Genomic DNA, 15143 nt, shown 5'->3' on the forward strand with positions numbered 1-15143 from the left:
ATGTTTAATATATTATTAAATTATTTAAATATAAATTAAAGAGGCTACTGAAAATTAAATAAAAAGAGTAATACTTAAAAAAATAAATATTTACAAGTTTTAAAAGAATAATAATAATAAAATAATAATTACAAATAATTTATCTGTTTGAGAGAGAAATATATTTAGGATAGCTGCGTTTTTAATCTCAAAAAGGCAATCTGAAGTCCAGTTCAAAAGTTGCCAAATATAACGGATTCCTTCACATAATTGCTGTTACTAATTTTTATATATACATAAGATAATTTTTAAATTAATTATCATTTAAGATAAATAAAATATTATATATTTTAAATTTAAATTTCAATAAACAAATTTTAAATTTGCTTTCAAATTTTGTCGGTCTGCAACTAACAAGCATATTATTATTACAAGATTATTATTTTCGTCAGGCGAAATAATTCTTAAAAATACATGTGTAGTTATATATTTTATATTTATATATATGTTATATATATTATATGTATATAATACATGTTATTTTTAAATATGTATTCATATATATTATAATACACATATATACACATTTATATATTATTTGTATAAATATATTTATTTCAAATATATATGTAATAATTATTACATAAATATATAAATATATATTATAATAATAATAATATGTACAGATATTTATAAATTCATGTATAATACGAAGATATACATATAAATATCTATGTATATTATTATTTAAATATATACATACATATATATAAATAAAGATATTTGTTCTTATAGTTTTGCAATATTAGTAACAGACTTAACAAATTTTAAAATCTATAGATACTTTTACACATAAACAAAAACTGTTAACAAACACAAATTCAAATTTATCTTATATTGATTTAAATACAACTTTTATATTCGAAATTTTACTTAAATACAAAAATAAATATTTGTGTTGTTATTTGTCATGCATAATATTACTATATCAAAAACCAAATTAAAATAAAATTTAATAAAATAAATTTTTAAGAAACCAAAAATTATTTTAAATAAACTTCTAAATGTACTTAATATAACAGGTTAATTTTTAGCCCTCAAGCATTGGCTGCGGTCGATTTGAGCACTGTTCGATAACCATATATGCAATTTTTTTAATCTCATGATAAGGACTTGGATGATTAATGAGTTCATTTAGGATTTGTATGCCATTTTCTTGTTCGACAAGTTGACAATATTTTTCGGGATAGACCTAAATAAATAATGCTCAGTTTTAATATTAATTAATAAATAATATGTATATGTAAAATAATTATTTACCTGTGTTAAGTTAGCTAATGCCCAAACAGCCCAATGTTGACATTCTGGTGTTTCGTAGCATCGTACTAATCCTAAAATCGGTTCAAAACTACGATAATTTATGTTTCTTTCACTTTTAATATTCCAACGTTCAATAGCTTTCACCATTCGTTGCAGTACATCATTTCGTGAGGGTGATTCAACAGTCCATGCTTCTTGACCATCCGAAGCAATATGCGCCAAAACGCCAGCGGCATTATAGCTTACCTATAGATGAAATACATATTAATAAAAATTATTGAAATAATTAAAAAATTAACAATAAATTAAACGGTTTTATTCTATAATTGTGATAAAAATATTAATTTTTTTAAATTTACAAAATAAATAATTTAACTTATATTTACACAAATTCTTATTAATGTAATATAGGTTATATAGTTTAATAATATTATTTTTTTTTTTACAACTTATATTAAATTTAATTAGTTTTATATCTTTTTTATATCGAAATGACTTCTTTAATGGCGATTTTATATCTTATTTTTTTTTATGGATTCTTAAAAAATATAGACAGAAGCGTTTTAATATTGCACTTAGTGCAAATAACAAATAAGAGGTACGAATAAGTAATTTTGATTGGAAAATTTAAAAAGGGCGAATGTGAAAGCTCTTTTGCTACACGCTAATAGCTTAATAAACAAAATAAAATCAATATAAAACTACCTTAAGTGAAATTAACATACGTTAATAAATTTAAATAAATTCAAAACCTACCAATAATGTTTATGATTAACTAATTTTAATGATTACTAGAAGTTTGTTTACGAGATAGACCGAATTATATGTAATTAATAAGTATTAATAATTTTATATAATAATTCCATCAACAACTTTTATTGAACATTTAACGAACTGAAGCCCAAATATTATACGAAATTAATTATTTAAATACCATGATTTAAAAATTTATTTTTAAAAAAACTTTCTATTCAATACACGTCTTCGAACTTCAATGATACAAACATTTTGGTCTACGGTGAGAGCTACGGTTTACTTATAGGTAAATTAATAGAATATATTACGTCACCTCTTTGGTTTGATAGTTATTTATAAGTTTAAAAATTCATTAAAATTCTTAAAATCAACTTGTTATTATAATACACTAAATTATTTTCTAGACACTACATGATTTTTTTATTTTAAAAACATTTCTATTTTTTTCTTATTTTAGTAGTACTACTATTTTAAAAATAGTAGCATATAGATATGTATAATAATATATAATAAGCAATACATATTATTCTATAATATATAATATGTATATTCTATATATTTTATAAATATAATAGTATTTATATGTAGTATTACATATATTAGTTTATATATATTTAACTACTAAAATAAAATTATGACAATAAAATTTAATGTTAGGTTAGGTTTAAAAAACAGTCGAAGACAACTATGGCTTACTATAATACCCTTAAAGGTGAGTTACGCTAAGTAGTATTTCCAAAATATATTGTCGTGGTACTAAAGTTGCTACATTTTATTTATTGTCGTATTGATAAAATGCAAATAAAAACCGCAACAAAGAAAAATTAATTTCGTAATTTAATTCGAAAAATTCTTAATTAAGTGAGCTATTCAAAATTCAAGTAATAAAATATTAAATTTTTGACTTTCAAAATTTTCTCAACATAACCTCCTCTCTATTAGAAAATAGATTTCTTATCATTAGACATATACAAAGTTTTTTTATAATTTATTAACGTTATAAATTAAAACTAATTTATAGTATATTTAAAAACAAAAAAAAAAATTGATAAAACTAAATTTGTTATTAAATTACATTTACAACAACAAAAGTCAATCATTTACTTACTTCAATGCCATCACTTATTGAGTCTAACAGAAAAGCGAAGACTTTTATAAACTCCTGCGTCATTAATTTCGGTCTCAGTGATTTTACTTCAGCTACATTTCCTAAAAGGCCCATCATATTTCTAAGTAATTCTTCGTGATCAGGGAAAGTCTATATATAAATAATTATTTTTTTATGATTAATATATGTTATAACATTTTAAATATACCAACTGCTTACATTTAGACAACGTAAAAAGTATTCCATACCACGTCCATCTAAAAATCTTCTACAATTAATAGCAGTCTCATCAGTTACATTCCACATGGTTGACCATGCAACTTCCATGACATCATCAAATACCTTACGTATTAAACGATCCTTGATTAAAGTTAACATAACCTATAATTATTTAATAAGTTTATGAATAGTTTATGAAGCATAATATAAAATAAAAAAATACGAATAACATTTAAATTTTAAACTTACATTTACAACTCCAAGTTCACCTAAAAACAGTTTCTGTCTGCCATCAACTTGGCATGCCAACGTATTTAATAAATAAATAGCTATCCTTTGTACGAAACCTTCTTGTTCTGTCTTTGATACTCCATATAATAAAATCTTTATCAAGCGTTCGTATTCAAAAAGCTGCAAAAATTAAAAATAATAAGATATATATATATATATAATATATACATATAAAATATAAAAATTTGTATATAATAAGAAATTAAATAATGCGATTTCAATTTCTTGGACCCACAAATTTGACTACAGATTTTAGTAGTCAGCTACTTTGCGCAACTTTTTCTACTAACGCTAAATATCGATATAGTTATATCCCGATACAGAAAAAAGTTAAATAATAAACAAAAATAACTATTTTTTATTAATTAATTTTTAATCAATTTTAATTGAAACGAAGCTATAAATTAATAAGACTCAAATCAGTGTGTGCATTTTGGCAATAAAACAGATGAGAACACATTGGAAATTGACTTATTTAAAAGTAACTATAGCCTAACCTCAACTAAGCTAGAGACAGTTCTCATTTAACGAAGAAAGCATTTTTAAGAATCTGCTACAGTACCTAACAGTTATTCATCCTTTAAATATATGTCATAGCATATTTACATTAAAATAAAGGATCATGTTTTAGAAAGATTAAATAATAAGACAGCTATATTTTAAGATAAAGAGATCAATACCCTTTCACATAAACTAGTAATTTATATAGTATTTATATTTTAATAAATATAAGCAAACAGTTTAATTTTAAGTAGTAATATGAATAATTATGTAGCTTATAAGGAATACATAAATTAGTCAATGAGATGGATGGGACCCTGTAGTACCCCCAGCTATCAAAGAGTAAAAGTGCCCAGTTGTGCTGACTCGAAAAAAAAGAATCAACATACATACATACATATATGTAAATCAAACTCTTAGAAAATTAATTCTTAAACATTTTTACATATGATACAATTTCTGTTATTACATTTATGACATTAATTAGAACTGTATATACTTTTGTAATGAATATTTATATAAATTTGTAAATTTTTGAAACTCTAATATATATACATAAATATTCATTACAAAAGTATAAAAAAGTATATATATATTAGTTTATAAACCACTTATTACAACATTTTAACCGATCGAATAAAAATATAGATTATGAAAGATTAAAACTGAATCAGTGTATTTGGTATTATAAAAAAATAAATCAGAACATGATATACTTTTTGCTATGAATATTTGTATTATTTATATATATGTTATAGCATTTATTACAAAATTTTAACTGATTAGATCAAAATGATAAGATTTGTAAAAAACTACATTAATATGAAGAAATTTTAGATAAAATTCATCAGTAATATGAGAGCTTTAGGATATAATCAACTTTTTGAGAAGATATCGACAAATTTTAAATTCAGAGTACAAAGAGTATAAAGGGTTAATTTTATATATCTACCTTAAAAACTCATCACATAGTTTCGAACGTAACAAACATACGGACAGACAGACAAGCCTATGAATGTTTTCATAATACAAATTTACATATATTTACATATAATTGTAACTATGATGTCTTCAAACAATTTTAACTTTTTATTAGAGTTTCAAAAATTTACATTAAGAAACACAAACCTTAATTAATATTCTTAATCCTATATTCTTACCACATCACTGGGCATTTGAAACTGTGTTAATGTTAAATAACCATTTCTAAGCATTGTGTCATCCCCAATATGCGTTTCCATACCATTTAATAATGTACTTATTATATGATTTCGAAGAGGTGTTCCAAACTTAGAACGATCACGGCCTTTGACAATATAAAATAATGTGGCACTGTAATTATTAAAATCAAATGATAATTTTAACAAAACTTGATGATGATCAAAATGTTAAACAGTACCTGCCAGATATTTGCATATGTTTAAATTTTAAATGACGATCCATTGCGGTTAGAACGACATCAAGTGCGGTATGGATATCCTTACAATTTTCAAAGCGAAACAGATGGTAAAGATCATTCAGCACCTATATCAAAATAAAAAGTATTTAATTAAAACACCTATAATATATTAAATAATATATTAACAAACCCTCGTCAATAGTACTGGTCTATCATAATAATACCGCGCAGCTGTTAGTATTTGTTTTTCATTCGCATCACCAGCAATCTAATTGTTTTTGTAATGTTTAATAAAAAATTAAAATTATATATTTTGATATATGTTTACCTCTTTAGCTGGTATATCATGTCTCTTACATGCCCAATGTGCTGTATGATATAGTCCTAAAAATTGTAATGGTTTTTGTGTCCTTGTTGATAACCCTGGTATATCCGAATTGTGCTTTATATTAGACTCTTTAGTCGCTACTCCATTCCCAGCTAAATTCGTACCAGATATATCTAAATGTGTTAGATTAGGCAAATTCTCCATTAGCATTTCCAATATTTGGTCGGGCAAATCATAAGTCCCATGTCCATTTCCTGAACTGCTTATTGATATATCCAAAGTGCGGAGATTATGCAGACAGCAAATTGCATGCAATTGATTCGCAATTGGCCAGACATTGAAAAGTATAAGTGTATGCAGATGAGGTAAAAATGTTAAAGCATCCAATGAGAAATTAACCAATGTACACGATGTCAGATCTAAATGATTTAAGTCCACTAGATGTGCGAATTGTAAACGTTGGTGCATAACCACATTATTTAACACAAGTTTTCTCAAATGCGGGCAACTGAATTGAAAATCAATTGGTTCACTCGGTTTGGCATCATTTGGTTCAGCATCTTGCAATAGATGTGAACTAATGCCTAACTCAAGAAATCTCAGATTTTCACCAAAGCGTGACAGCAAATGATTGGATTGCGCTGTTATGCCATCACAATACCACATACTCAATGAGTACAGTTTGTGTCGCATTATAATTTCAAGTCCTTAAACAAAAATGAAAATAAAAATTATTTTATATACAAATATTTATATTTATAATAATTATTCAACTAAATTTTAATACAAAAAAAAAAAACATAAAAACTATTTTTAAATATTGTATAACATTATAATATAATTATTATATATAATTATTATATAAATACAATATTGTATTATATTATATATAATATTAATAATATAATATTACTATTAATAATACAATATTGTATATTTTACTTGTTGAAATATAAAACATAAAATATTTTTAGCCATCGTTGTATTTCAATTAGGGAATTATTTTTTATTTTAATATTTGATTTAAAAATTTTAAATAAAAAATTGTTAAATAACGATTAATATACGACTATCAAAATTTTTTTAAATAGTATTTTAATTTAAATAATTAATTTTTTATATACGAATTTATACTTAGAACAGTAGCATTGATATTTAAATTCCTTCAAATAATAAATTTTATTTAATCAATTATATTGATTTCGTTTCCATTGATTATATTGATCCCTTTTTCAAACATTATATTATCATTATATTATATTACTATCATTAGATTATATTGATCCCTTTTTCAAACAGATGCTATTCGTACACTATATGCTTCGAACTTCTATCGAGGTGGTCGAGGTGGTCATATAGGTCTGTCATTCGGACACTCTTTCATCCATTGTATCACAACGTGCCATTATTTATACTCAAGTGAGTTCTGGACCACAGAACTGTCACTCCAATTCAACCCAATGTACCCTTATAATAATGTTTATCCAAAACTGAATTCAATCAATAAATTTAAAAGTTTGAATTTCGTCCTTCGAACATTTAGATCGAACTACAAAGTAAAAGAGCTGCTCTTATTCTGTCATATTTTGCTATTCTCTTATATCAAACCATTTTTTTTTTCTTGGGTGATGTCACTCCAATAATATTCCCTTCTCGGTTCCACAAATTAATAATACCAATACATTAATAATACCAATCATTATTTGCCATTAAGTCTTATTTCCAAAAATTTGTATTATATCAATTGATTGTGCCCTCTTCTATGTCTCGTCGGTGTGAAGTTGCAAATGGGAATCCTTATCCGATTGGTGAGAACGGCAAAGATTACGAACTTCGACCTAAACTTTACGGATTCAGACGTCTTCAACAATTCTGTTCTTTATCTTTATGATACTACCAAAATAGTTGAAGGTGCTCTATACATTCAAAGTATTCATCAGTTTTGATATATATATATATATATTGAACCATGTAATCACCTCTCAAATTAATACACTTTACTTCAATTAACAATAAAGTAAAAATAACAATTTTATAAAAATCTAGTAACTGATACTGGTATAATATAAACGAACGATTAAACCTGAATACTTTCAAATAAAGAAAAATTAATAATGCATATTTCGAACTAGTCGAAACAACTGTTGTTGGATTACTGCTGGAAGGTGTGAACAGCATTTGGTCATCTATAAATAGAAATTTGGTATATAAAAAATAACCTAAGCACCCCTGAAACTGGCATATTTTCACTGGTTGCACAAACTTTTTGTATCTCCTACACAATTCTTTTACCACCTTTCCTACCCATTCGATTCGTATCATATGTACGATCTTTTGACCCATTAACATGTCTGATCAGCAGGTCCTTTATATGAGTTAAAATAGCAACAATGAAACAACTATTTTCTATAAAATTTTGTTTCGACATAGATTTCCTTAAAAATAACTAATTATTAAAACAGAAATTCTTTAGAATCATATATTTATTTAATAACTTTAGCGAACTATTATATTTTTTTACACACAATTTAAATTCTGTTTATAACAAAATATTTAAATTAAAACATCAATAATATTGTTCTATATTCTATTCTATGAAATATTCTTTAGCCAACAATGCTTTTTTTTTATTTCTTTATTATATTTGATCGAGATCTGAATTATCCACTTAAGCTTTTTTACACATAATGATGCTGTACAAAGTTCAAATAGTTTAAAATCATTGAAAAAGGTTTTCTTCAAGGACCTACCCCTTTTAAGTGACCAGGTTTCTTCGTCCTTCGTTCGTTTCAAATTAAGTTCAAACCATTCCCAATCCACGTCTATTCCCTTAAAACCACACCTCTCGCCTGCATTCGTTGTATAATGCCTTCATATTATCTGCTTACAGATCCCACAGGTTACAACAACAACAAAAAGGTTCTCAGTTTAAAAAGTTTAAATTGCTCTTTAACGAGATATCTTGTAACGGAGTAAGATCCTCTAGAAGTATGTTTCTCAACACAAAATGTATTATAAAGACATATAAGCCATATATAGTCCATGGCTTTTGCATAGACCAGCACCGATAAAAATCGAAAATAAAATATATTGGTAATAATCTCACGAACTAGAACTAGAGAGCAACAAAAATGATTATATGAAATCTTCTCAATTTTGAGCGCTGAGCGATGGCACAGCAAATGACAAACACTTTCTAACCTATTTCTAATATGAGGAGAAATAAATTGATAAGTATTACAAATACAATACGCTACCATGTTCTTTTGTAGGAAGAAGAAAGTTACTAACTTCCTCTATAAGTCGGTGTACTGTCATAAAGTTTATATTATTAATTGTTTATTATTTTATTTTATAAATTTTTTTTATCTACACATAATTTTATTCATTGATACTTTATCTAAACACCACCTTTCCTAACAGTTTCTTAATAATAAATAATTTCCAACATTTCTAATAAATCATTAAGAAAATATAAAAAAATAATGTTAAACTTTTTCAATTATTGCATATATTCAACTATAGCCGTTAAAAACATGTGATCCGATAATTATTAAACTTATTAAAGCAAAAACTTAAAATTGATTAATAATATCAAACAGATCATTCATCTCAGCACAAAGACTTCAATCACATCAAATAAAACGCGATAAAGCCTATATAATAGTACTTGTATATATTAAAAAAATATTTATATATATATAAATATATACGTATATATGTATGTATATGAAAACTGTTATCAATAAAACAAATGAACTATTAAAAATAAACAAACTATTCTGTTTTTGCTATACCATTATAATATTGTATATACATACTAATAAATATAAATGCTTAAATACTTAAGATCAGTGAAACTGCTACAATCATTGTAACAACTATATATTTAATATTTATACATATACATAATAATTTAACAATATTTACCTTTGCTGGTTATAGTGCTATTACGTAGGTTGACCATTTGTAAAGATGTGCGGTTGGGATCTTCAAATAAATGAACAAGGCTGTCATCAATATGTCGATTAAAACGTTGATAAGCATCAAGTAAACGATCGCATATATCATTTGGTATAACAATGTCATCGTAGAGTCTGCGCACTTGATCTTTCTCAGAGCGATAACTAATTACATCTAAATATTTGCATATATATTTATAGACGATTTCTTGCAATGTTAAGGGATCCTCATCAAGAATACCATTCGCCTTTAAACGAACTTTCCCGCTCATCTCGAGGAATATTTCAATTTTGTTCTTGGGCTCTTTCTGAAATTTTAATTAAAAGTTATAATTATGGTATATAATTTAATTAAAAATATATTATATATTATAATAATATTGTATTCATATTATATATTACATATTATTTAGTTGATTAAAATTTGTACAAAAAGTTGTTTAAAGCTGATCGATCATAAGTAAAAATTGGTTAACTTCCTATTTTCATCGTTTATATGTTGGATCATAAGGACCAACTGCTTTCATATCCGACTTTTTATCATTCAATGAACTTTATGAAACTACAATTCAGTTGGTCTTTATGTAATTGTAATTATATGTAATTACGAATATATGTGTCTACAAAAGAATCTAAGGAATAACATAGATGATACTCATATAGTTACAAAAAGTCTTCCAGATATAGATACACATTTTTTAAATGTACAGCTATATTCCTTTTAAGGTAATTAGAGTATATTATATGTATTTGATAGGAATAATATGTCAATACTATATATTGCTTGAATTAATAAAACAAAACTTAAGCATTGGGTAAATCCAAATACATTATTTATAAACTATATAAGAAAATTGAAAGAAGATAATTCTTCGCGGTTTGTCTGCAGTTCTTATTCACTGTATATATCTTTGAACGAATAATTTACATGTATAAAATAATAGTACCGTGTGCTAATAATAAAAATAAATCATTATATTAAATATGCAATTCTTATTCACTGGGCTTGGAATGGTATATATTGTAATGAGTCGCATATGGTTTGAGATCAATAGTGACGCATATAGTATATATCAAAATAGTGAATATTTTATATAAATCATTATAATCAATATAAACCATGATTGTATTTATAGTCCTTATTTAAGACTTGAGCTGGTATAGATCTTGGTATAGTAAATACATATCTTTAAACAAATAACGTTAGATTGTAAATCAATATTGAATCTGAAGTCATACTAAAGATAACATTTGTTGATATGTCTATAGTCTTTATTCATTGATTTACTAATTATACTTTTTTTCACAAACGAGTTTCAATTCTGGAGCTATAATAAACAGTCGTAATAGTATATGTAAGTTTTGGTGTTGTGTCTGAAATAGCAATTGTATATAGCGTACAATGAATGAGTAACGTAAAGTTTAAGTTCAATAATGACACGTAGTAATTTTATAAATCATGGTTGGTTGGTGTCTCTTCCTGTGTCTCTGTCTAGGACTGCAGACAAGGCGACTTCAATGTCTTGGGGTTTTACTGTCTTAAAATAGAGATAACTAAAGCATCGGATCTCTTCAACTTCATCTGGAAAACCAAATGGTTTAATAAGGATAACAAAGGTAATACATGCCTCCGAGTGTAAATGCTGCCAGCACGCCAATAATACCAATATCTGAACCTAACCTAACCTTGGTTGATAGTGACACAGTGATAATGATGATGTGTTCATAATTTCTTATTCACTAAGGTTGCAATGGAGTATATCTTTCCATGATTAGCGCACGGTTGTATTTCGATAATAAAGTGTAGTAATAATTAAGATAGATCATATTGATGTAGCCTATACTTTTAGTCATTGACTTAACAATTCTATATGTGTTTAAAAAAATGGTATATGACTGTAGATTGATAGTAACGCATATGTATAATAATTATAATCTCGGTGGTGTATCTGTAGTGATGTAGTGATTTGATAAGACAATAGTACACTCTATGTGGATAGAAACGTGTTGTAACAAATCACTGATAAATATCAATAAAATTCAGTGTCATAATGATTCATATTAGTTTTTAAAAGTGGGATTATGACTGCTTTAAAAATTCATTTCGTTTATTCATGTAATCACTAGCTGCAAAATATTTACTCGATGCCACATAGTTTTTGTTATTTTCAATATTTTATATTTATATAGTATTAGTATAAAATTATAATCTTTTGTCATAAGAATATCTTTATATTAGACAGATTTTTATAAAGTGTTATTATAGTCTCCTATTAACGGAATATATTTATATTATATAGCTTTTTGCAGAGTATTCTTATAGTCTTTATAGAGGTATTGTTATGGTCCATAGTTAACTGAATCTGAAGTTAAGGTATAACATAATTTACCATTTTTTTATCATTTGTTAATAACACTTCTATTAATTTAGTCTTCTTCCAAATCTTCTCTATAGTATAGAATCCAATGGAACAAATATAAATGTTAACAGAAAATTAATCGAAAACAAAAAGAAATTAATTCCGCAGCGCGTGGCAATTTTCAAATCATCTAAATTACGTCATTAAAAACAGAACTGTAAATAAAATTTATTATTTATTTTTTATTTTACGAAATCCACTATGCTTTGAATAGAAAAACTGTATCAATTTTAAATTTTAAATTAAAATTAAATATAAATGATTTTTAACAAAATGTTAACGTGTTTCGAACACAATTGTTTTAAACTCATATATATTAAATTTTAATATAAAAAAATGCTGTATATATCACAAATTAGGTCAAAGCATATTTTTTAAAGGAATTATCTGTGCTCCACTTGAAAAGTTTGCGTAGACCTCAAACAAAACTTAACCTTTGTTGACACACCTACGAGCACTCCACCTCAAACGTTTATTTCCATGAGGAAATGCAATTAATTCACTTTTATTTATGCAATTAGTCAATAAGTTGTTCATAATTTATAATTGCAAGCGCAAAATGTTTGCAAACAAAATAATTTACATAAATGCATAAAGGGAAGTAGAGCAAAAAGCACTACTAAGCACCAAGAAAAGCAAAAAGCAGTGTGCGCTTGCAATCGTTTGGACAGTTGAAAACTTGCTTCAGCAATCAAGGCAAGGCCAACAACTTAGCAAAATATTATACATGTTTGTTCGATTTATAGTTTATTAATTATTACTGCAACAGTAAACAACTTTTACTTGTAGAGAGAATGTATATCCTTTTATTGTTATTTCAATTATAACTCACTTTATCCCAGCAGAAGTGTTACTCCTACAGCGTAGCTGTATTTCTTTTACTGAAATTGTCAAATATTCAATATTGTTTATTTTTCTGTTTATAAACAAATTATAGAATTTTTTAATTTTATCCTTATTTGCTCAACGTTTTTGTTTTCCAGCAACTTTTTTTTTCACTATCGAGTTAATAATTCACACCAAAAAATACGCTTATAAATACTTTTATATAGCAAATTTTTTATATATTTAGTTTTTTATAATGTTTTCATTTGTTTGGCGTTCAATAATTCTTTCAACTATTATGAAATATTGTTTATTTATTACGATTTTCAAACAAATAAAAAAACTTATCAAGTAATGGGTGAAATTTTTGTTGCCCATTCTCTACTGTTCCGTTTCATTGTTGACATTTTCTCTATCATATGGTTGAAGAGGTATGTTCAGTGTTAGAAAATTTATATAAATCGATTGCTGTGGAATTTAATTATCAGTTGAGTTTTTATCAATTTAGGACGTGAGCGAGTTAGGCTAAGGTCGTGTGCGAGTTAGGCTAAGTTGATGCTAAACCAAATGAGACTTTTCTTGGGATTTTTTGCACTGCACACATTTAGCCATTTATCAACACGTATCGACACATCACTACATTATCGGCACAACTTAGAATTTCCCTCTATTAGAACGCAACTTAGCCTAACTCGCACACGACCTAAGTTGGGTTCTAAATGAGGGAAATTCTAAGTTGTGCCGATAATGTAGTGATGTGTCAATAGCTGGTGATAAGTGGCTAAATGTGTGCAGTGCAAAAAATCCCAAAAAAACGCACATTTGGTTTAGCATCAACTTAGCCTAACTCGCACACGTCCTTAGCCTAACTCGCACACGTCCTTAAAGTTGGCAAAAAAATTTCCATAAAACTTTATATGAAAAAAAATATCTACAGTATGAAAATTCTGTAGAAATTTGTGTTTTTTATATTAAGTTTTTTCTCAATTCTTCGTAAAATATTTTATTAGTCATTTTCTATATTATGAATCATTTTAAAAAATAACAAAATTACTAATATGTTGAAGTGTTAAATAATTTTTATCAAACACCTGTAACGTATGTTATACTATATTTTAATATTCATTGATACAAAAAGCTTTTGTGCCTTTTAACTTAAACGTATAACACATATTCATTTGTGTCATATAAGGAATTTTACTTATTACAGCCGTTAATGATGATCATTTATCATACAAATTTCTTTCATATATATGAAATCATTATAAAAAAATCAACTGATTTAAACCGAAAAATAATATTCCGACAAGAGAAATGAATAAAATTAAAAATATTTGTCATATGTTTTATATATAGAATGTTAGCAAACAATCTATTACACATGCATAAATCAACTTATATCAATGGAAATGACCAAATCTTAATTTCATTAACATAAGTGGTGTGAGCTGCAGTGGCAACATGATATAAGTCATAGCACATTCACACTGTTTCATTTAATCACTTGCTCATTTATATTAATGAGTGAACGTTCACTTTATAATGAGCTCATTTATGCAACTGATAGAACTTTTATAAACTTCACTTAATATAACATCACACAAAAAAATTAAATATATAACTGACATATTAAATCAATTTATATACTTTTTTTATATCAATTCCATATTCAATTAATAAAAACAAATATTTTATTAAATGCTTACTTTCTCAGTGGCTTTATTTACAGCTCAGCTGATGTTTGTTTACACTTTACATATATAATTTATGACACATATTTCAAACTTTCGTCATTTCTCTTTTGCGGAATTTATTTTTAAATATTACATTCGACATTTTTCGGCTCAAAAGAGCTAATTTATTGATAATGAACTCATTTATATGAAAGCACTTGTTAAACGTTTACAAGTTTAGCATGCTAAATCAAAATAGTGAAAATACCTATGCTTTTAATAATGATCAGGTTTTGCACCATAGCCGAAAGCAAATCTGGAGAAATTATGCTAAAAGAATCATAAAACGAAACAAGAAGCTG

At 25.7% G+C, this 15143-nt stretch overlaps 1 protein-coding gene across 2 annotated transcripts; it reads right to left on the reverse strand.

The window, feature by feature from the left end:
- Positions 1-932: 932 nt before the first annotated feature.
- LOC119668306 (protein zer-1 homolog) lies at positions 933-13352 on the reverse strand. Of its 2 annotated transcripts, none has more exons than XM_038077769.1 (11): positions 13116-13352; positions 9832-10171; positions 5902-6608; positions 5764-5841; positions 5574-5698; positions 5335-5506; positions 3632-3793; positions 3383-3544; positions 3164-3313; positions 1300-1545; positions 933-1231 (listed from the first exon to the last, which is right to left on the reverse strand). In XM_038077769.1, exons 2-11 carry the CDS (start codon positions 10133-10135, stop codon positions 1070-1072), a joined length of 2268 nt encoding a protein of 755 aa, XP_037933697.1. In that variant the 5' UTR covers positions 10136-10171; positions 13116-13352; the 3' UTR covers positions 933-1069. The 2 variants fall into 2 exon arrangements, with proteins under 2 accessions (XP_037933697.1, XP_037933696.1); XM_038077768.1 differs by lacking the exon at positions 13116-13352 and adding an exon at positions 12254-12462.
- Between the last annotated feature and the right edge of the window lie 1791 nt (positions 13353-15143).

The sequence above is a fragment of the Teleopsis dalmanni genome, chromosome 1 (genome assembly GCF_002237135.1).
Source record: "Teleopsis dalmanni isolate 2A chromosome 1, ASM223713v2, whole genome shotgun sequence".
NCBI classification, from domain to species: Eukaryota; Metazoa; Arthropoda; class Insecta; order Diptera; family Diopsidae; genus Teleopsis; species Teleopsis dalmanni.